The 22,698-nt window shown below is 57.0% G+C and overlaps 2 protein-coding genes across 13 annotated transcripts in view; one reads left to right on the top strand and one right to left on the bottom strand.

Moving 5' to 3' along the window:
* The window catches only part of FRMD8 (FERM domain containing 8), a 26,035-nt gene extending 17,551 nt beyond the window's left edge, over positions 1–8,484 (bottom strand). The window contains exons 1-6 of the mRNA XM_017893790.1: positions 8,300–8,484; positions 7,941–8,025; positions 5,541–5,708; positions 1,578–1,679; positions 1,160–1,218; positions 839–1,005 (exon numbers count right to left, since the gene is read on the bottom strand). Coding sequence (XP_017749279.1) covers positions 839–1,005; positions 1,160–1,218; positions 1,578–1,679; positions 5,541–5,708; positions 7,941–8,025 — 581 coding nt within the window. The 5' untranslated portion in view covers positions 8,300–8,484. The remainder of the gene's footprint in view (positions 1–838; positions 1,006–1,159; positions 1,219–1,577; positions 1,680–5,540; positions 5,709–7,940; positions 8,026–8,299) is intronic.
* Positions 8,485–12,185: 3,701 nt separating this feature from the next.
* SLC25A45 (solute carrier family 25 member 45) lies at positions 12,186–21,183 on the top strand. 12 transcript variants are annotated; one of them, XM_017893821.1, is made up of 10 exons: positions 12,186–12,584; positions 12,856–13,166; positions 13,320–13,405; positions 13,923–14,017; positions 15,748–15,848; positions 16,147–16,249; positions 16,443–16,514; positions 16,820–17,005; positions 19,313–19,571; positions 19,714–21,183. In XM_017893821.1, exons 7-10 carry the CDS (start codon positions 16,488–16,490, stop codon positions 19,980–19,982), a joined length of 741 nt encoding a protein of 246 aa, XP_017749310.1. In that variant the 5' UTR covers positions 12,186–12,584; positions 12,856–13,166; positions 13,320–13,405; positions 13,923–14,017; positions 15,748–15,848; positions 16,147–16,249; positions 16,443–16,487; the 3' UTR covers positions 19,983–21,183. The 12 variants fall into 12 exon arrangements, with proteins under 12 accessions (XP_017749310.1, XP_017749348.1, XP_017749287.1 ...); XM_017893859.1 differs by lacking the exons at positions 12,186–12,584; positions 12,856–13,166; positions 15,748–15,848 and having other exon boundaries at positions 13,217–13,405; positions 13,923–13,977; positions 16,206–16,249; positions 19,714–19,853; positions 20,485–20,522; XM_017893798.1 differs by lacking the exons at positions 12,186–12,584; positions 12,856–13,166; positions 15,748–15,848 and having other exon boundaries at positions 13,218–13,405; positions 13,923–13,977; positions 16,206–16,249.
* The last annotated feature ends 1,515 nt before the right edge of the window (positions 21,184–22,698 follow it).

Here is a 22,698-nt window from a genome sequence, read left to right as displayed (position 1 = left end):
AAAAAAAAAAAAAAAAAAAAAAAGACAGAGTCTCACTCTGTCGCCCAGGCTGGAGTGCAGTGACACACTCTTGGCTCACTGCAACCTCCACCTCCTGGGTTCAAGTGATTCTCCTGCCTCAGCCTCCCAAACAGCTGGGATTACAGGTGCACGCCACCACACCCGGCTACTTGTCGTTTTTAGTAGAGATGGGGTTTCACCACGTTGGCCAGGTTGGTCTCCTACTCCTGACGTTAAGCGATTTGCCTGCCTTGGCCTCCCAAAATGTTGGGATTACAGGTGTGAGCCACCACGCCCAGCCCCTTCACTGGAATTATTTCTAAACCTCAGGATAATCCTCCATGGAGACCAGAGACTGGCCTGCGCTTTGGCAGGGCAGACTCAATCCTCGCCACCTAAGGCCCTGCTAATTTACACAGCAGAGAGCTCGGCTCTTGGAGAGAGGGCTGGGAGGTGGACAACCAGCGTGCTGACTGCCTGGGGAACATCCCAGGAGTCTGGAACTAAGCTGGCCTGTTACTGGTGACAAAGGGTCAGTATTTGGTTAGACTCTGGCTGTGACTCCAAAAGCCCAGCTCCTCTGACCTCGGCCGGAGGCAGGGCTCCAGATTCTTCTCCCTGACTTCACTTCACCTGAGGCTCCCGCCCAGGGCAGGTGAGGAAAAGGAGGCTGAGGGGCAGAGCAACTGCCTAGGGCCAGAGTGAGCATGCGGGGCTGAGGCCTCCTGACTCCAGGACCCTGCCCCCACCTTGCGAGACCAAAGACTGCTTGTAAGTTCGATTCCAAGGACAAACTCCCCAACCCAGCGCCCCCGCCTCAGGTCACACAGGCCCTCACCTCAGGGCGCAGGCTGCCGGCTGGCCGGGCTGGTAGGGCCCGAGCTGGACGCGGCACACCAGGGCGCCCAGAGCCTCGCAGTCCTCCACGTCGCACGGGTAGCGCGCGGCCAGCACGTTGCCCTTGGCCTCCTCATAGAGCAGCCGCAGGACCTCCTCGTCGCGGATCTGCAGGCGGGTGTGGCAGGAAGAGCCGCTCAGCTGGGCTGGGGCAGGGAGAGCCGCTCAGCTGGGGCAAGGTGCGAATGTCCAGGGGTCTAGGGACAAGGAGGCTGGGCACAAGGGGCCGGGCCTGGTGGGGCCACCAAGGCTCCTGCCTCACCTGGAGCTCCCGCCGCTTTGGGAAGAATACGTTCCTTCGGAACTGCAGGAAAGGCTCATCTGGGGAGACAGGCTAGGTCACTGCCAGGCATCCCCATTCTGCTTAGCCCTCCCCTCTCCCCTGACTGGCCCAGGCCCCGGCCACCAACCACAGCTGAGAAAACCGGAGGGCTGTGCAGAGGGTGGAGTGCGCAGCTCATTCCAACGTGCCCGGGCAGCTCCCAGCCCACGCCCCACTGGGGCTTCTCTCAGGGACCCCTTCCTCCCCTGCCAGTGGTGGCTGTCGGAGCCTGGGGGAGACGCAGGCCCTGCCCCTCAGTCAGGGCAGCTCCTTGCTGGCAGGGCCCTGGCTGGGCTGGGAGCCAGAACTGCAGACTCAGGTGGTCCCGAGGCAAGGACAGACAGGCAGCAGCACTGACCCATGGCCACGTCGTCATCCGGGGCACTGGTGAAGCGCAGCAGCAGCTCCGGCCACTGGCGTCCCAGCTTGTAGGGCTGGTGCTTGGGTTTCAGCTGCACCTCTGCAGGACGAGATGGGGAGAGGCCCATGCAGCCTCCGGCCAGTCCAGCAGCTGCCCTCCCACCTATCACACTGCACAGCATGACGACAGTCACAACCAGTAGTAACTGAGCAGGTGCCAAGGGTCCAGAGCCATTTACTCTGCAATAACCCTATCCCCCATTTCACCCATGGAGCAAATGAGCCTGAGAGGTCAAGTTCCTTGTCCAAAGTCACACAGCAAGCGACGAGGGTCTGGCTGCAGGCACAGCCAGCCACTAACTGTTCACTGCAGCCCTGGGGCAAGCTGAAGCTGGAGGCTGTGGCCGAAGGAAGGCGCTAGGGCACAAAGGAACCCGCAATGCCATCAGGAAGCAGAACCTGAAATTGGCAACTGGGGACCAGAGGCCCGAGGGGCTGCCTTGCCCTCCCCCTGGCAGAGCCTGGGCCTCCCCGTCGTCACTTCCCACCCCCACCTCCAAGGAGCTCTAGCTGACCTTCCATCCTGCAAGCTCTGCACCTGTGGCCCACCCGCAACCCAGCTCCTGCCTGGCCCTCCCACCTTATCTCCTCTCACTGCCTCTCTCGCGCTGCTCCTGCCACCCTGGCCTTCTTCTTTTTTGTTGTTGTTTTTGTTTGTTTGTTTGTTTTTGTTTTTTTTGTTTTGAGACGGAGTCTCGCTCTGTCGCCCAGGCTGGAGTGCAGTGGCCGGATCTGATCACTACCTGACAGTCCCTGCTGCTGCCACCCACAGGGCTGTGGACTTGTCCACCACTGTATCCCTGGGGCACAGTGACCTCACCAGGGGTTGGCAGAATGACCAAGTGCACCAGTCCAGCCCCTCAAACTCCAGGCTGCCCCATGCCACCACTGCTCTGGACCCAGAACTCAGTGCCTCAGGCCAGGAGGGATAAAGCCTTTCAGCTCACACACCAGCACCCACCAAAAAACAGTGGCCATGGGGGTCTCTGCCTTCGAGAGGTGTGAGGCCACTTCCAAGTTCATCCAGGATGTATGGGGATGTCTGTCACCCGGGTACAGGAGCCAGCGCTTGCTTCAAGCCTCCTGAGCCCTGCCTGATCCACATCTCCCCGCTCTACCCTTCCGCGGTCCCCACTGATGGCTGATCGCCTCTCCTGCCGGCCTGAGGCCAGGGGTCCTTGTCTCTGCTCTTTGGGCTATCTGGGCCTTCCACCTGGAAGAGCAGTCATAGCCTCCAATTGGGCCCCCCTGCCCACAGCCCTTCCACCCACCCCTGCATCCAGCTCTGCAGCCCTTTCTCGTCCCATCATTTCTAGTCCAGATTTCCCAGAGGCTCCACAGCCCTCCTTTACAACCTAAACCCCGGGCCCCACCCATGTCACCACCTCCAGTAGGGAAACACCATTTATTTACTCCCAATAGTCGCCTCCCTATTGACTGGGTGAAAGGGCTCCATCAACACCCCTCATGGAGTCCTCATGCTCTCTCTGTCTGGAAACTCAAAGGATGTCAGGGTTGGAGGACACAGAGATCACCCACTTCACAGCGGGGAAACTGAAGCTCGGGAAGGCACAGTGCCTGAGGCCACATGGGGCTAGTGGCTAAACTAGGAACAGAGCTCTGCTTCCTACACCTCCCTTCACCATACTTTAGGCCCTAAAGTTCCAATGGTGGTTGGGCGCAGTGGCTCATGCCTGTAATCCCAGCACTTTGGGAGGCTGAGGCGGGTGGATCACTTGAGGTCAGGAGTTCGAGACCAGCCTGGTCAACATGGCAAAACCCCGTCTCCACTAAAAATACAAAAATTAGCCAGGCGTGGTGTCACTTGCTTGTAATCCCAGCTACTCGGGAGGCTGAGACAGGAGAATCGCTTGAACCCAAGAGGCGGAGGTTGAGTGAGCCAGGATTGCACCACTGCACTCCAACCTGGGCAACAGAGTGAGACTCTGTCTCAAAAAAATAAAAAATAAATAAATAAAATAAAGTTAAGTTCCACCAGTGCCTTCCCTCCTGTATTCCCAGCATCTAGAATACCACGTAGCCTGAGAGAGGCTTTGCACGTCCTCGTGGAATGAGCGCAGTAACTGACTAGATGGGGCTCAGGAACACCCTGGAGAAGACAAGGATGCCCTTCCTGCTGTCTACAGCCCAGCCCTGACCAGCCTTAACCCCAAGCCCCAGCAGCTCAAAAGACTCCTTCCTGTCTTCAGTGCAGTCCCAGAGACTTCCAGATGGGGCCTTCCTGCCTGGAGGCTGTTATCTAAATGGGACGGAAGGTCCCTGAAGCCCTGTTCCATGCAGAGCGACAATGGCATTGAGAAGGCTAAGTCCTGCCAAAACAGCCGGCATGAAGGGCAGCTCCAGAAGACGGCGCCCCTCCCTGCCCTTGCAGGGCACTCACGGCCCTGGAGCATCTGTCACTGGTTCACCCCATCAGGAGTGTGGGGGCAGGGGGGCAAGGGTTCTGGGAGGCCCAAGTCACAGCTGAAGTGGCTTTTCAACCTCCCTGAACCCAGCCTGGGAACAGAGTGGGTGTTGACTTTGTGCCGGGGTCTTCTACCACCATCCTCCTGCGTGGGCTGGGCAACAAAGCAGCCCATTCATGTTAGTTCCAGCCTCCGGCTGTGGGACAGCGGGAATGTGGTGAGGAGGGAGCGGGGACGGAGGAGGTGAGAGGAGGAGGCAGGCTGTCCAGCAGGCTCTGGGAGCTTCTTGAGGCAGGGCAGGGGCCAACCCATGCAGAACTGTACCCCTAGCTTTCAGACACAAACCAAGGGGCCCACAGTCCTGACCCGAGGCCTGAAGGTGAAGGAGAGATGACTGGGCTGGGCATGGGGTGGCCGAGGAGCCAGGGCAGCAGGAAGAGGGTGGGCGAGAACCTCCCAACAGCAGCTGAGCAGGAAGCTCCTACTGGCAGAGGGGAGGGGATGGAGGGAAGGATAAGGGTGGGGAACGGGGGTGCCAAATGTTCCCTCTCCCCCCACCAGCAACCTCAGAAGCCATAACTGCTGGGGGCCCCTTGGGCCTGACCCAGGCTGTCCTGGGACTGATCACCCGCTTCTTGCCTGTGTTCCTCTGCAACGAAGTGAATGTGTAAGCTAAGAAAACTCGCATGGCCATGGCACCGATTTACTAAACAACGACATGGGGCAGCCTCTTCCTTGACCCCCTACTGTGCGAACCAGCAGGCTCAGAGACCCTGTTCACTGAGGGACCCCGGGCTGAGGGTCTAGAGAGCCACTGCCCCCAAGTCCCTCCATCTGGCAATCTCAGCCTGAAAGGGCAGGATGTGGGCGGTCACGAGGCCAGCCAGGCAGGGCTGGAGGCTCCCCTCCCAGAGAAGTCAAGTCTCTACTCTTCCCACCCTCACTAAGAGCCTCAGGGTCAGAGAGGCCAACTTCCTGGGCCATGTCCCTTCTCCTCCCTGTCCCCAAGGAACAGAAACAGTTCAAAGAGGCTGACCGGGAAGCCACTCAGGCCTGAATCTGTCTTGCTCCTGCCACACAGTGGTCTCATCACCTTAACCACAACTTCCTCATCTGCAAGACTGGCCTGGGCCTGAGGATAAGGTGAAATCAAGGCTCCCAAACACCACCCAGGTTTTGGCAAAGGTTATGCTCGGCAGAAAAGGCCCCCTTCCTCCCTCCCTCCTGCAGTACCGTTCCCAGACCACCCAGCCCCAGCACAGCTCCACCACCCGCAGAAAGACAAACAGCAGGGCCAGGAGCGGGGGCCTTCTCAGGGCTCTAGGTGCTTAGATGAGTGGACAGCTCAGGATAAACCCAAGTCCCACCTTCCCCCACGTGCAGTGGCCAGCGGCTCCAAACACTGCCCCCTCCCTCCTGTACTGGTCGGTGCTCTTCCAACCCTCCAGCCTGGGCTCCTCACTGCCAAGCCTTACCCAGCAGAGGGGAGACCAGCCAGAGCGCGAAGACATCCAGGGCAATGTCCGGGAGCTGCAGGACCTCGCGGACGGCGCGGTGCAGCTCATGGGCACTGAGCGAGGGTAGGTTCTCCACAGCCAGGGGCACCACCGTGTCATCCGCCAGGTATACCAGCACGTCAGCTGCTGTGATGGGGGCCAGGCAGGCTCAGCTGAGGCCTATGCCTGGCACAACCAGGCCAGGCCAACCAGGTACCCTCTACCACCCACTGGGGCTGGAGCCTCCACCCTACACCCCTCAGGGGTGACCAGGGTTACACTCCTGAGACAGAGTCCACGCCAGAGGCAGAGTCCCAGCAGCCCCAGAAGACCTTATTATGGCTGCTATTAGTGCTTCCTTGACACCCTCAAACCACCCAGAAACCCAGTAACTCCTGCCCAGAGACCAGCCCCACCCCAATCCCCCAAGATTCAAATTAAGCCTGGCCATTGCAAACCTGCCCCTCACCGCCATAGCTGCCCCAAGGATTCAGCTATTCTTCTGCCCTGAACAAGAACATTCCACAGATGTGAAACTACGGCACAGAGAGGCTGAAACCATCCTGAGGCCATGGCAGTTAGTCTGGCTGGCTGGCAGGAGCGAGAGCTGGTAACCCACTGCTGTCCTTAGGCAAGTCTCTCTCTGACTCAGGCTAAGATGGGAAGAGAGGATTCCTTAGGTCACCCAGGTTAAAGCAAGTTCTCAGCTTCCTTAGGACTCTTCAAGTCTTAGGACTCTTTAAGCCTCAGGAGTCAATATTGGGTCTTTCAGGTCAGCCTGAAGCAGCCTAGGGAAGAATAGCCCAAATAGCTGAGAGTTCCCTGTGACAACTTGTGGGTTCCAGAGCCAAACGGAGACACCTAGAAGAGCAACCAGATTCCAATCCCCATCCCTGGGACTGCAGGCAAGGTGAAGGAACACCGAGCTTTGGGGCCGACATACTCAGGTTCCCATCCTTGCCTGGTTGCTGGCTAACTTCAGCGAGTCAATTTAAGTGTCAGTTGCCTCATCTGTAAAAGTAGAGCTAATACTCCTCCCTCCAAGAGTGTGTGGAAGAGCACGGTTTCTCGTCTACACAAGGGAAGGTGCTTCTTGGACCCCCAGTCTGTTATGCTCCAGCAGCTACTCTCAGAGATCAAAAAATCACTTCCAGGAGGCTCAGGTTCAGATCCACTTCACAGGCAAGGAGAACTGAGGCACTGGAAGCTGCAGTATGTGATCACCTGGAGAGCTTCCATAGCCTGCCTGCGACTTAACCTCCCTAGGGCCCAGTTTCCTCCCTATCAAGTGAAGATCAGGATCCCTACTTTCTTTTTTTTTTTTTTTTTTGAGATGATGGAGTTTCACTCTCGTTGCCCAGGCTGGAGTGCAATGGTGCGATCTCAGCTCACCGCAACCTCCGCCTCTCGGGTTCAAGCGATTCTCCTGCCTCAGCCTCCTGAGTAGCTGGGATTTCAGGCATGCACCACCATGCCCAGCTAATTTTGCATTTTAAGTAGAGACGGGGGTTTCTCCATGTTGGTCAGGCTGGTCTTGAACTCTCGACTTCAAGTGATCTGCCTGCCTCGGCCTCCCAAAGTGCTAGGATTACAGGCGTGAGCTACTGCGCCCGGCCTGATCCCTGCTTTCAAAAGGCTCTTTGGGAGAAAGAAATGACACAGCTGGGTGCGGTGGCTCACACCTGTAATCCCAGCACTGTGGGAGGCCAAGGCAAGTGGATCACGAGGTCAGCTGATCGAGACCATCCTGGCTAACACGGTGAAACCCTGTCTTTACTAAAAATACAAAAAATTAGTCGGGAGTGGTGGCGGGTGCCTGTAGTCCCAGCTACTCAGAAGGCAGAGCTTGCAGTGAGCCAAGATCGCGCCACCTAGCCTGGGCACTCTAGCCTGGGCAACAGAGCAAGACTTGGAAAGAGAGAAAGAGAGAAAGAGAGAGAGGAAAGAAAAGAAAGAACGAACGAACACAAAGAAAGGACACAGAGAAAGTGAATGTGTCACTTTTCTGTCTATGTTGCCCAGGCTGGTCTCCAACTCTTGGGCACATGTGGTCTGCCCACCTTGGCCTCCCAAAGTTCTGAGATTACAGGCGTGAACCACATCAGACCTCACTTTTCATTCATACAATCTCATTTGAATCTCACAGCTATGTTAAATAAGCTCATTTTACAAATGAGTGTGAGATTCATGAGGACCCAACCTGGCCAGTAAACAAGTGGCAGAGCCTCTGACTTCTGTGGGTTCCCACATCTGAATGTACCTTATTTCTCAGTTGATACATAAATTATCTTTAATGAAAAAGAAGAAAAGCCAGAGCCACTTCTCCAGGGCTAGGGTCCCAGGAGGGTGTGGAAGAGAGAGGATGCGTGTGGGACCCACCTCGGGCTCCCACGGAGGACACGCTGCTTCGGTGGGACCGCTCAGCGGGGCCGGGCTGCCCGGTACTGCCTTCTGTCCCGTCCATCTGCAAAGGCAAAGAGAAACAGCAGTTACCGGGAGCCAGGGATGGGGGGTTGGAGGTCTCCTCAAGCTCTCAGTGAGGACGGCAAGGGGTCCCGGGCTGGGTTCGCAAGGTTGAGTGGCGCTGCCTGGAGGGGCCAAGAGTGCAGACCAGGCACTGGTGGGAGGGGTGCGGGTTGCTACGGTCAAGAACGGAGGTCGACCGGGATGCCCAGGCAGGACAAGGCGCACCCCCAGCCGGGGACAGAGGCCCGGGCCAGACGTCGCCGTGCTCTCACCTCGCAGGGACACAGAGCCCGCCACCTGAGAGGCCAGGCTCCTGCCCGGAATCCGACCCCGCCGCCAAGCCCGCCACCGGCCGCACTCTGGCTCCCGCTAAGGACCCAGCCGATCCGGAAGCTACGCGGAAGCCGAGGCGGGAGGAAGCGCGGCGAGCGAGGCCCCGCCCCTCCGGCCCGCGGGAGCCAATGGGAGCCCAGGGCCGCCCCGCGCGGCCCGCGCATGCCCGGACGCCCGCCTCGCGTGTCTCGTCACGCTAGTGGGGTGGCGGCGTCAAGTACCAGCCCCGCCACCACCCGAGTGATCCAGGGCGAGTTTCCCCTCACAAAGGCCCCGAGTGTTGGCCTGTAAGAGGGTTTGGCGAAGATTCGAGAATCAGGCTGGGGCGTTGGCATGCCCACGCTGGGACTTAGGGCTAGTTCCCTGCCTGTGAAATGGACACTTCGTGGCACGTGCCAGGGATCTACGCGGCGCTGGCAGTGCCCTGTAACGTAGCTCTCTCGGAAGTGGTCAGGAGAATGGGTCCTGGCCCGGTCTTATCCTGGACAAGTCCCTTCTCCTCTGGGCCTCCGTTTTCCTTATCTGTAAAATGAGGAGGTTGAACTCAAGGACTCCCAAGGACTATCCCTACTCTCAAATGATTATTAATACATGTCTATGTCAGAAAACCAGGATAGACACTCTGTTTTTCCAGGGAGCAGTCACATGAGCCCTTGCTATCTTACATAACAACCTGGGAGATGTTGAGGTGTTCCCAGGCTGGGAGGAGACTTGGGGCCCCAAAGAGGCAGGTGTGAAACCACCTACCCTCAGGGCCATGTCACTGACATGTCCTGGTAATGCAACATGTGTGCATCTGAGATGTGGAACTCGGGGAGAAAAATAAGTCCATGGAGCACCTTCTGGGGCCAGAGGAACCAGAAGTTGTCTCAAGTGACAGCAGTGGGCTTGGTGATCAGGAACAGAGGGCAGTGGGTTCACTTTGCCCTGGTTCCCTGGGATTGGAAAGCAGCTCTAGCTCCTGGCCAAGTCCTGCCTTCTTTGGCATGTGAACCAGCTCTGCCTGCCCTCCTGTGATCCACACTGCCCCACAGCTGAGCCCATGACACCACATCTGCCTTGCTGATGTGACCTAAGGACTTGAGGAACTCAGACGTGGGCTGCAGGGAAGGGTGTCCAGTGAGGGCAGGCATCTTCTTCCTGGTTCTCAGCTCTGGGACCCTCAGACCAGGACACACTGTAACTCCATGGCCTCTCGACCCAGCTGGAGTGAAGCGGGAGCAGAAGAGTTCAGTGTTGTTTTGAATGCTTACTGGATGCAGGGCCTGTGCTAGGTCAGGGGATGGAGACTGAGGGGAGACATGGCCCTGCCCTCAGGAAGTGTCTGTTGTGGTTTAATTGGTGAGTTGAGGAAGAGGGGAAAGAGGAAGAAGCCCAGGAGAACAGCACATTTAAAACCACAGCACTTTGGGAGGCCAAGGCAGGAGGATCACCTGAGGGCAGGAGTTCAAGACCAGCCTGGGGAACACAGTGAGACCCCATCTGTAAAAAAAATCCAAAAATCAGCCAGGTGTGGTGGCACACATCTGCGGTCCTAGCCATTCAGGAGCCTGAGGTGGGAGGATCGCTGGAGCCCAGGAGTTCCAGATCACAGTGAGCTCTGATAGTGCCATCCTGCCCCTGTACTCCAGCCTGGACAACAGCGAGACTCTGTCTCCAAAAAAATAAATAAAACCGCAGAAGATGACAGCATTGCTTTAAGAACTATGAAATGCTATAAGCAGGAAAAGTCTTGCTGTGTGTGGGGCACTGGGCCAGGCCCTTTCCCCGTTTCCTGTGTCATTCTTATGCCTCCTGAGAGTGGAAATAAGTATTAGCAGTTGCCATTTACGTGCCAGCCACTTTTTACAGTGCTTTAATCATTAGAACTCACTAAAAGGTGTGTATCGTATCTCTGTTTTATGTCAAAGACTGACACCGGGGAGTCTCTGTGGTGGTGGTGGGGAGGCTAGAACCCGGGTCTAGCCAAGGAGGGTCACTGGGGGAGAGTCCGGGAGGCTGTTGGTGGGGAAGGAAAGGCATTCCAGGTAGTGGGAACTGCACGAGCATCGTTAGGACCCCAGGAAAGACCCTGCTGTGTCAGAGCACAGCAGGTGGGTGGAACCGTGGGGGAGGCCTTGAACCCCAGGATGACAGATATGGGGCAGATGTGTCAGACAGTAAGAACATTTCGGAGGTTGTGAGCTAGAGATTCACAAGATGACGCCATGCGTGGGTAGGCTTCCCTTCAGGAAGGCCCTAGGGAAGTGGGAATGAGGGTCTTGAACTGGGGTGAGGCAGTGAGATTGAAAAAGAGAATGAGACCCATTCTGAAGTGAGGGAGGCGGTAGCTTCCAGCCTTTAGAGCCGAGAGGCTTCGACATCAGTTAGCCCGACTGCTGTCCTACTTTGGCAAACAGGAATAGACCCCAAGGCCCACAGAAGGGGCTGCTTAACATCGCTGGGGGAGATCATGTAACCGCCCACTGGGTTCACCTTACCCTCTGCCTAGACAGAGCCCATCTGTCAAGACAAGGGAATTGCAATAAGGAGAATTTAATTCATGCAGAGCTGGCTGTACGAGAGACTGGAGTTTTATTGTTACTCAAATCAGTCTCCCTGAGAATTCCAGGATGGAGTTTTTAAGGATAATTTGGTGGGTAGGGGCCGGTGAGTTGGAAGTGTTGATTGGTTAGGTCTCAGATGAAATCATAGGGAGTTGAAGCTGTCCTCTTATGCTGAGTCAGGTCCTGGGTGGGGGCCACAAGACCAGATGAGCCAGTTTATGGATCTGAGTAGTGCCCGCTGATCCATCAAGTGCAGGGTCTGCAAAATATCTCAGGCCCTGATCTGAGCTTTTACAATAGTGATGTTATTCCCAGGAGCAATTTGGGGAGGGTCAGAATCTTGCAGTCTCCAGCTGCGTGACTCTTTTTTTTTTTTTTTTTTTTTGAGACGGAGTCTCGCTCTGTCACCCAGGCTGGAGTGCTGTGGCCGGATCTCAGCTCACTGCAAGCTCCGCCTCCCGGGTTCACGCTATTCTCCTGCCTCAGCCTCCCGGGTAGCTGGGACTACAGACGCCGCCACCTCGCCCGGCTAGTTTTTTGTAGTTTTAGTAGAGACGGGGTTTCACCGTGTTAGCCAGGATGGTCTCGATCTCCTGACCTTGTGATCCGCCCGTCTCGGCCTCCCAAAGTGCTGGGATTATAGGCTTGAGCCACCGTGCCCGGCCAGCTGCGTGACTCTTAAACCATAATTTCTAATCTTGTGGCTAATTTGTTAGCCCTACAAAGGCGGTCTAGTCCCCAGGCAGGAACAGGTTTTGTTTTGGGAAAGGGCTGTTATCATCTTTGTTTCAANCCGCCACCTCGCCCGGCTAGTTTTTTGTAGTTTTTAGTAGAGACGGGGTTTCACCGTGTTAGCCAGGATGGTCTCGATCTCCTGACCTTGTGATCCGCCCGTCTCGGCCTCCCAAAGTGCTGGGATTATAGGCTTGAGCCACCGTGCCCGGCCAGCTGCGTGACTCTTAAACCATAATTTCTAATCTTGTGGCTAATTTGTTAGCCCTACAAAGGCGGTCTAGTCCCCAGGCAGGAACAGGTTTTGTTTTGGGAAAGGGCTGTTATCATCTTTGTTTCAAAGCTAAACTATAAACTGAGTTCCTCCCAGTTAGTTCGGCCTATGGCCAGGAGTGAAAAAGGACAGCTTGGAGGTTAAAAGCAAGATGGAGTCAGTTAGGTCAGATCTCTTCCACTGTAATAAATGTATCAGTTAGAGTTTCCCCCACCCCGAGACAGAGTCTCTCTGTGTCGTCCAGGCTGGAGTGCAGTGGTGTGATCTTGGCTCACTGCAACCGCCGCCTCTCGGGTTCAAGTGATTCTTCTGCGTCAGCCTCCCAAGTAGCTGGGACTACAGGCGCCTGCCACCACACCTGGCTAATTTTTGTATTTTTGGAAGAGACGGGGTTTCACTATGTTAGTCAGGCTGGTCTCGAACTCCTGACCTCAGGTGATCCATCTGCCTCAGCCTCCCAAAGTGCTGGGATTACAGGCGTGAGCCACTGCACCCTGAGCCACTGCACCCGGCCTGTATCAGTTATACTTTCTGCAAAGGCATTTTCAGGAATGAGAAGCAGAACCTGGACTGCAGCCCAAGCCACCACGAGAGGCCAGTCTTTGGGGATGGTCTTTCAGGACGATATTTGCGGGTGGCCCAAGGAGCCCCAGGCAGTTCCAGAGGGAGGAGGTGGGAGGTCCTGTTTCCAGAATCTGTCCACCCACGAGAAAGCAGCAGGGGTGGCTGGGTTCTGCCTTGGCCACAATGAGAGGAGAAGTGTGAGCAGGACTGGGCCTTGGGCGTCTCCCATAGGAGACTAGGAGCTGCAGGGAGAGCTGGAGGGGATGATGCAGGTGTCACTGGGCCTTGATGTTCCCCAGGGCCGTTTGGCAGTGAGAAGAGGGAACTGGAGCCCCAAGGCTGCCGCTGATGCTGCTCGCTGACATTTCCGTTCATTCAGTCACTCAGGATCTATTGAGCACCCACCCCGTGCCACCCACTATGAACAGAACACCCAGAGATCCCTGCCCAGACAGACAAGTTCTTCCCATCACATGTTGGGGTGATAACTGTGATGGAGAAAGAGAGGAAGAGCCAGCGGTGCCTCCGGCTGGGGAGGCGGGGCAGACCTCACCGAGGTGGTGACATTTGAGCCCCAGCTGAAGGGGTGCCAGGGCAAGAGTGCCCAGGAAGAGGAAAGAGCCTGGAGGCAGAAGGCTGACTGAAGAAGAATCTGGAGGCTCGGGTGGCTGCAGCAGAGAAAGCAAGGGGGTGGGTGGCAGGACGTGAGGTCAGAGGAGAATGGGCGGCACCCTGTGGCTCACAGATCCTTGAAAGGGTTTTGGCTTGGACTGAGCAGAACAGGGCCATTGCAGATCAACACGCACTTTAAATGATCAAAACCCCCATCTTTCTCCTGGGAAGGAGGAGGCCAAGGCAGGCTGTGTTTCTGACTGACACGGGGGAGTCGGGGAAGTCGTAAACAACCCTGGAGAGAACAGCCAGGCCTGGTGAGTCACTCCTGGGAGTGGCTCCTCTCCACCCTGCCACGCAGCCGGCAACTGCGGGCTGGGCCTACCCTCTGGTGGCCATGCTCCCTCCGCACCTGGCCTCTCTCTGTGGCATGGGGGCGGCCGTGCCCCTTGGTGGCGATGAATGGGAGTGGAGCTGGGCTGGCTGGGCAGGCAGGGGCTTGCCTCTTGCTGACTAAGGCAACCCTGGAGGGGCCCGACCATGGGGCAGGGACCCAGTTGCCATCTCCAGAGCCAGGATCATTGGCCGGGCTGGGGAATTAGGGCCCCTGTGGTCCTGGCACGCCTGGCCCGTGAGACTGTACTCTGCACGACTCCTCCAGGTGGCTAGGGTCACCGGAACTGGCTCGCTCCCCTCTGCCAGTTGCTGGAGGTCCGGGCACCAGGCCACATCTCACCTTCCTGCCAGGGTTAAATATTAGTGGGAGATTATCAGCGTGGGCCAGGGGAGGGAGAGGGGGAAATTCAACTCTGTCTCCTTTGCTGGAGCCGCCAGTTTCTGCAAGCCCAGACAATGCCTGTGGAAGAGTTTGTGGCTGGCTGGATCTCTGGTGAGACATTTTTCTTCCTTCTGTCACATCACACCCAATGGTAGGTCACTCCCTGGGGAAGATGGGTGACATGGGAGGAGTGGAGACCAAAGTCTGAGTTCCGGCCTGGCAGGAGGATCACTTGAGCCCAGGAGTTTGAGACCAGTCTGGGCAACATAGGGAGGCCCCTGTCTCTACAAAAAATCAAAAAACAGGCCAGGCGTGGTGGCTCAAGCCTGTAATCCCAGCACTTTGGGAGGCCGAGACGGGCGGATCACGAGGTCAGGAGATCGAGACCATCCTGGCGAACACGGTGAAACCCCGTCTCTACTAAAACATACAAAAAACTAGCCGGGCGAGGTGGCGGGCGCCTGTAGTCCCAGCTACTTGGGAGGCTGAGGCAGGAGAATGGCGTGAACCCGGGAGGCAGAGCTTGCAGTGAGCTGAGATCCGGCCACTGCACTTCAGCATGGGCGACAGAGCGAGACTCCGTCTCAAAAAAAAAAAAAAATTCAAAAAACAAATTAGCTGAGCATGGTGGCTCACACCTGTAGTCCCAGCTACTCAGGAGGATTGCTTGAGCTCAGGAGTTCAAGGCTGCAGTGAGCTATGACTGCACCACTGCACTCCAGCCTGGGTGACAGAATGAGACCCTGCTACAAAAAAAAAAAAAAAAAAAAAAAAGACAGGGCATGGTGACTCACATCTGTAATCCCAGCACTTTGGGAGGCTGAGGCAGGAGGATCACTTGGGGTCAGGAGTTTGAGACCAGCCTGGGCAACATAGGAAGACCCTGTCTCTCTAAGAAATGAGAGGCTGGGCCCTGTGGCTCATGCCTGTAATCCCAGCACTCTGGGAGGCCGAGGTGGGTGGATCATGAGGTCAGGAGCTCGAGACCAGCCTGGCCAACATGGTTAAACCCCCAACTCTACTAAAAATGCAAAAATTATAGCCAGGTGCAATGGTGGGCGCCTGTAATCCCACCTACTCGGGAGGCTGAGGCAGGAGAATCGCTTAAATCTGGGAGGTAGAGGTTTGCAGTGAGCTGAGATCACACCACTGCACTCTAGCCTGGGCAACAGAGCGAGACTCCGTCTCAAAGAAAAAAAAAAGAAATAAGAAAAAAATTAGCCAGGCTTGGTGGCACAGGCCTGTGGTCCCAACTACTCCAGAGGCTGAGGTGGGAGGAGCTCTTGAGCCCAGGAGGTTGAAGCTGCAATGAGCCAGGATCATGCCACTGCACTCCAGCCTGGATAACAGAGCAAGTCCCTGTCTTTAAAAAAAAAAAAAAAGTCTGGGTTCCCTGGAGCACCCCAGAGCCAGCTGTCCCCAGTCCTCCAGGGATTGGCCGATGGGGAGAAGAGAAGGTGCAGGTGGGAGGTGCTGCCTCTGCCTTCCAAGGTCACTCTGCCTGACACCTGCAGAGGGCGGGAGAGCCAGGTGAGCACCCTATACCTTGAGCCCTGCTCTCCAGACCCGCCCTGTGGAGCTCACAAAGGAAGCTCACCTTTGGCCTCACCTGCTGTCCTGAGCTCCCTCTGGGCCTCTGCTCTACCTGGCTGTGAGCCACAGTCCCGGGCCCTGAGGCCTGTTGTGCTGTGGTCCCAGCCCAGCTTCTGGGTGGCATTCCTCTTAGGAGAAAGAGAGGGACGTTCTGAACCTGCCTCCTGGGAGTGCGACCTCCCCTAAGCTCCAGAACCAGCCTCCGCTGTGGAGGGCAGGGCTAGCAGTGGGCAGGTGGAGGGGAGGGGAGAAGCTCCTCCACAGGTGCCCGGTCATGACCCCCATCAGGGCCCTGCAGTTCTGCGTGGCCAGCTGGCAGCAGGGCCTGCCCTGGATCCTGGCGACAACATTATGAGTTGAAGAAAAAAAAGAGTAAAGCTCTCGGAGAGGCAGGGACCTGGGTGATTCGCCCAGAGTCCCACGTCTCATAGGCAGTGGGATCCCTGGGTATGGGCTCCAGAGAGGACACATACATCTTTGGCTGGCTCTTCCCTCCTGGGTGTGCATCCTCAGGTGGGGCCTGGGGTCTTACTCCCTTGTCCCAGTGCCTTCCTGGCCCAGTGCCTGTGTGGAGGGGGTGTCGGGGCAGCTGGAGTCTCTAGAGCTTGGCAGGAAGGTGGCTGCACGTGTCTAGGACAGCGCTGCTCTCCTTCCTCCTTTCTGAACCCCTCTTTCCTCTTGGCACAGACTTGCTTCCTGGGCCTGGCACGAGGGCCCTCACTCATAGCACCTTCTTGTCACCACAGGAGCTCTGGGCTTGGTCCTGGGACACCCCTTTGACACTGTAAAGGTGAGTTTAGGAGAGGCACCAGAGGAATGGAAGATCTCACCTAACCCAAATGTCAGGGTGCCCTGCGATCAGGCCTGGCTAATCTTGCCTTTCCTGCCTCTCCTGCTGGCTGGCATCCTGCTTGAGGGGGCAGAGGGAAAGGTTGGCCCACCTGCCCATCCCGCCACCCCACCTGCCCTGTTCTCCCACCCAGGTGCGACTGCAGACCCAGACCACCTACCGGGGCATCGTTGATTGCATGGTCAAGATTTACCGCCACGAGTCTGTGAGTGAACCACTCCTTTGGGGTCCTCCCACTTTGGGGGAGGCATCTGGGGCCATTGGTACCAGCTTCCTGCTCCAGCAGGGTTCTGCCCCTGGAGGAGAGAAGACCATGTCTGGGATCCTTGGGGGCCCTGGGTGGTAGACTGGCACCCCAATGGCTCAGCTTCAGCCTGTCCCCACCTGTCCCCACCTCCCTGTGGCAGGACTTGGGAGCAGTTTCCAGCGAGAGGCTGTCTTTCCAGGGCTGGAGGGGACAAAAGGGAGGCCCCATGGTGCCTACTCCAGTGCCGCTGTGTCTCTCTGCAGCTCCTGGGCTTCTTCAAGGGAATGAGCTTCCCCATTGCCAGCATAGCTGTGGTCAACTCTGTCCTGTTTGGGGTCTATAGCAACACCCTGCTGGTGCTGACGGCCACCGCCCACCAGGAACGGCGGGCCCAGCCACCCAGCTACACGCACATCTTCCTAGCAGGCTGCACCGGGGGGTTCCTGCAGGTGAGGGGGCAGTGGGTGGGCACACACAAGTGTCATAGGGATGGTCATGTCGATCTGTCCTCTCCCGCCCTGCTCTGGTGACCCACAGCCATGGAGGCACAGGCCTCCTGGAGGGGAACAAGAGGCCTGTGCTGTGGCTTTCCAGGCTGCAGGCCTTTGGGGGAGCGCTGTGGGGAACGGAAGAGGCAAAAGGCAGACAGAGCTGGTGGGCAGTATCAAGAGAGTGCTGGGAGAAGCAGCCTGGGCCACTCGCTCCAGCTGACAGGGCTTGCCCTCCTCCAGAGGGGTCTGCCAGACTCAGAGCTGTGGGGAGCCCACTCCCTAAGGAGACCTTTGACCCTGGAGAACTGCCAGCCCCCCGCAGAGCTGTGAGCCCAGCCCCTCTGGCCAGGTCCTGATGAGATCCTGACACTGCCCCGGTCCCGCCGGCTCTACCCTTTGCCTGCAGCGCTTGAGTGGCCATGACCTGGGAGCCTCACCTGAGGCCCCGGCCCAACAGGGCATTGACCATTAAGTCACTGCCGTCATTTGGGCTTTAGGCTTTAGAGGGGCAGATGAAGGGAAGAGGGACCAGCTGCCGCCAGTGGGAGCCGGTGCTGACAGGCGCCTGTGAACATAAGCAGGCACAGGGTGCACCCGGTACCCACTCACAGCCCCGCTGCCAGCCAGGGTCGCCCTCTCCTGGGCGGCTGCCCCCAGTTCCCTGTCACACTTCATGGGGCAGAGAGCAAGGACAAAGGACAAAGTCAGGCTGCTCCTTCAAATGAATTAATGATTAATGAGACCCCCGGAGGCCCTGGCTTTTCTTCTGCCCCTTCTTGTGCGAGGTGTCACCTATAGGTTTCCTGAGCCCCACGAGCCACATCCCACAAACACAAGGAAGAGAACCGAGGCCCTCAGCTAAGTGGCCAGGCCCAGCTTCTAAGTCACCCTGCCCCCTCCAGCTCTTTGGAAAGCAGAAGTGGGGACTGTGAGGGCCGCTGATGGAGCCTGGGTTTACAGTCAAACCTGTGGCTTCCGTTTAACAGAGTCTTAGAGGAAAAATGTGTTTTAGTGTGGAGTGGGAAGAAGAGGCAGGGATTGACAGCCTCTGACAGGCACAGATGTTGCCCTGGGCTTGGCCAAAGCTGACCTTCTGAAATAGCATCTGACATTCCTATTTCAGATGAAAGGGACTGAAATAGGGCTGTCTGTCACCTGGCATCAGCCTCGCCCTGTCCTCACCCCCAGGAGCTCAGGGCTCAGAACACCACCTGAAGCCCTGAGCTCAGCCCTGCCAGCACGCTCTGGAGGGTGGCACAAGGCCCCATCTCCCAAGGGATGGTCCCCAACCTACGACCCTTCCTGCCAGGGCCAAAGTAAACAAGCAAAGACTTGGCCTGCCAAACCCTAAGGACCAGCACCGGAGGTGACTGCCAGCCCCCATCGCCATCAGCCATCTCCAGGGCTGAGGAACTGAGCCCATGAACCTGTCACAAAACAAACGAGCAAAAAACACATAAGTCCCTCCTAGATAGGCTAGCCTCAACATGGACTCTGACTCTCACCTGGACTCCAAAAGCCATCTTGACCTAGTGGCATCTCTGACCCAAACCTTAACTGCCCCCATCACTCTCTACATCCCCCCAGCACTGACCCTCACCAGGACCCCAGCCCCAATTCCATCCCAAATCTGTGTAGTGTCTGCTTCCGCCGATGCTAAGAGCTCTAGCACTTGCCAAGTCGCCCCATTACCCACCTTCCCACACTCAGAAGCCACTTTGGTGGAACGCTAATGGGAGGGAGTCTTGCCTCTCCAGAGGCAGGAAGGGCTGGCCCCGTGCCCCCGGGCCTCTGAGAAGTGGGTGCAGGAGAACAACACTCGCAAGGGGACCTCCTTCACCCGGGAGAGGGTGGTCTCTTTGCTATTTCACGGTCACAGGCTGAGTCCTTCACTTGCCCCTGCTTACTGTACAGATATGCTCACTGCCGGCTTTAGGGAGGCCAGAAACCAACCTGCTCCTGCAAAAAGAATCCAGGCTTATTCTGAGTGCCTGGTGCAGGCCAGGCAAGTTGGTCACTGTTGCATGAGGAGGGGGCAGTGCCTCTCGCTCTTGGGCCTGATGCCAAGGGAGGTGGCCTGTCCCCATCGCATGCAGACATCCTGGCCATCCCAGCCACACATGCACGTGAGAGGCTGGGCACTGGCAGGGCTCCTGAGGGACTGGATGATGCGGTCCTCTGCCTGCATCCTTCCTCTTGTGAATGTAAGGAGCCAGTTCCCAGCTCAAAGCCCCACCCGGGGCCTTCATGTTTCGTCCCCAACAGGCCTACTGTCTGGCTCCTTTTGACCTCATCAAAGTCCGGCTACAAAACCAGACAGAGCCAATGGCCCAGCCGGGTAGCCCCCCACCTCAGTACCGGGGGCCTGTGCACTGTGCAGCCTCCATCTTCCGGGAGGAGGGGTACCGGGGGCTGTTCCGAGGAGCCTGGGCCCTGATGCTGAGGGACACCCCCACGATGGGGGTCTACTTCCTCACCTATGAAGGGCTCTGTCGCCAGTACACACCAGAAGGCCAGAATCCCAGTAAGTAAAGTGGCGTGAGAGGACGGGGGACAGAGGTGTGTGTAGCAGGCAGGGTCCAGCGGGGACTGGAGAAGGAGATTAGGGTCTGGGGAGGATGCTGTGTTCTTGGTTTGACCCCTGCTCTGGGCTCCCTCTGCCCCAGGTTCAGCCACAGTGCTGGTGGCAGGGGGCTTTGCAGGCATTGCTTCCTGGGTGGCAGCCACGCCCTTAGACGTGATCAAGTCCCGGATGCAGATGGATGGGCTGAGACGCAGAGTATACCAAGGGGTGCTGGACTGCATGGTGAGCAGTGTCCGGCAGGAAGGACTGGGGGTCTTCTTCCGGGGGGTCACCATCAACAGTGCCCGCGCCTTTCCCGTCAATGCTGTCACCTTCCTCAGCTACGAATATCTCCTCCGCTTGTGGGGATGAGACCTGCGGCAATGCCAGTAGCTCCCCATCAGGCCCACGGCCCGGAAGCCAGTTTGAGATTGGAGGCCAGGTTGAAAATCTGCAGCTTACAAATCAGTGCAAGAGGCTCAGCCCTTCCTAACCAAGGCACCTCCCACCCGAGCAGATCTAGGCTGGGCAGATGCCTGCAGGAGCCGGAAGCCAGGGGGCCTGGGCAGCCTCCCTGTGTAGCTGGCCTTGACTCCTTTGCCTCCCATGTCTGTGAAACAGGGAGCATGAGGCACAAGTGAGCTGGCAACATCCCAGCCCCTGTCCTGTGCCTTCACCTCTTTTTTTTTTTTTTTTTTTTTGAGATGGAGTCTTGATCTGTCGCCCAGGCTAGAGTGTGGTGGAGCGATCTCGGCTCACTGCAGCCTCCGCCTTTCCACCTTCCAGGTTCAAGCAATTCTCCTGCCTCAGCCTCCCGAGTAGCTGGGACTATAGGCGGGCGCCACCACGCCCAACTAATTTTTTGTATTTTTAGTAGAGACAGCGTTTCACCATGTTAGCCAGGATGGTCTCAATCTCCTGATCTTGTGATCCGCCCACCTCGGCCTCCCAAAGTGCTGGGATTACAGGTGTGAGCCACCATATCCAGCCGCCTTCACCTCTTAAGGAGATCTGAGACTCTGCTTCTGAGAGTCCCCGCTGCCTTCCACCTCCCTGCCTTTCAAAGCTCTCTCCCCTATGACGCAGGATAACCCTATGTCTCCTCCGGCCAGAATCCTTCAATGGCTCTCATCACCTTCAGGAAAAGCCCAAACTCCTTCCACCTTCCAGGTTCCTCCCTCCCCACGAGGCTTTGTTCTCCTGGGGTTGCTTCCTGGCCCCTGAACAAGCTGTGCTCTCATTGCCTGGGCTTGGCTAGCAGTGCCTGGCAGGGTGACTCCACCATTCCCTGGGCTGGCCCCACTCTCCTCCCAGACCCAGGCTAAACCTGGTCTCCTGGTCCTTCCTTGACTCGCCTCCCCACCTGAGGCTGACTTTGGGGTTCCCAGACACCCCACCCGCACACCTGCCTTGGTCATAGCACTTGCCTGCGCTTCTTCAGAGTCGTTAATTCGCTTCTCGGCTTCCCCACTGGACTATGAGCTCCCTGAGGTCAGGGATTGCGCTTTGGATGGTTTCCAGCCTGAGCTTCGTGCTTGAACAGATGTGTGCAATAAATGCTCATTAAATGTTGCGACTGTACTCCTGACCTGTCTCTCCCACGCCAGCCGCCACACCTGCTTTCTTGGTCTTGCCACACAGATTTCTGTTGAACCTCCCAGCCCCCATCTGCCTGCTCAGACCCATCTCAAGATCATCTGCAGTGGAGGATGCTGGGAGTTGGGGGTCTGTCTGCTTTGCCCACTCCCAGCCGATGGCACTTGTTTTCTTTTTCTTTTTTTCTCTATTCTTTCTTTTTTTAGATACAGGTCTCACTCTGTTACCCAGGCTGGAGTGCAGTGGTGCCATCATAGCTCACTGCGACCTTGAACTCCTGGGCTCAAGCGATCTTCCCACCCTAGTCTTCTAAGTAGCTGGGGCTACAGATGTGTGCCACTGCGCCTGGCTAATTTTTTATTTTTATTGTTTGTAGACAGGAGGTCTCACTATGTTGCCCAGGCTGTCTTGAACTCCTGAGCACAGACAGCCCTCCCACCCTGGCCTCCGAAAGAGCTGGGGTTACCGGTGCGAGCCACTGCCATTTTCTTTATCCATCTCAGTTGCTCAGTGGGAATTAAAAATTGGCTGAGAGGGTTCTTTGAACTGACAACAAAATTGAGCATCAAGGGCCATTTGTACCCACTAATGTCCCTATCTGGTCTGAGACCAACGTGAGGGCACCTCATGGTGACCTGAATTCCTGCCATGTACTGGTGCCTTCCTGTAGAAACAATCACAGTGTAATGATCACAGCTGACAGAGAGGCAGCCTCGGCTCAGAGACAGTTTGCAGCTTGTCCTAGGCCACACCACGGGTAAGTCATACGATGTGCTTGGATGCCTCTGAGCTTCCCGCCCCAGCGTCCAGTTACTTAGCTACGCTGCTCCACCTGGGCACATGGGGGTCTTCCATGAGTCGCCTAAGTTCAACTGCCCCCACACTACTCTGGGCTAGGCCCGCCGGGACCATGCTCCATCACGTGCTCGTCAGAGCTCTCCTTCACCAGATCCTGTGCTGGCCTCCAGCCATCTGTAGCTAGTTTTTGTATTTTTAGCAGAGACAGGGGTTTCACCATGTTGGCCAGGCTGGCCTTGAACTCCTGGCCTCATGTGATCCACCCACCTTGGTCTCCCAAAGTGCTGGGATTACAGGCCTGAGCCACCGTGCCCGGCTTTCCTCTGTGATCCCTTCCGAGTGGACAGTCTCTGGCCCACCCAGCAGCACCACAGTGCCAGGGACTCCAGGCTGGACACTGCAGCGACGGTACAGCAGGCGTCAGAACGCCACTGGGCAGTCAGAGGCTTGAAGGAAGCAAACAGGACGCACGTGGAGGAGGAGGAGGTGGACTCCTATAAACAGTGCAGGAAGTAGGCAGGAGGGCAGGTAAGAGTGGTCCTCTGTCGTTTGCTATTTCTCATCAAATTACTAGTTAGCGGGAATTCCCATTTGGGCACTCCTCTTTCTGAGAGAGCTGTTCTCCTCTGTCCTTTGCCTATTAAACCTCTGCTCCTAAACTCAAAAAAAAAAAAAAAAAAAAAAAAAAAAAAAA

Source organism: Rhinopithecus bieti, unplaced genomic scaffold, assembly GCF_001698545.2.
Source record: "Rhinopithecus bieti isolate Rb0 unplaced genomic scaffold, ASM169854v2 scaffold_1017, whole genome shotgun sequence".
NCBI lineage: Eukaryota > Metazoa > Chordata > Mammalia > Primates > Cercopithecidae > Rhinopithecus > Rhinopithecus bieti.
The sequence above is the reverse complement of the archived record's forward strand: the minus strand, read 5'-3'. Positions and strand labels throughout refer to the sequence as shown.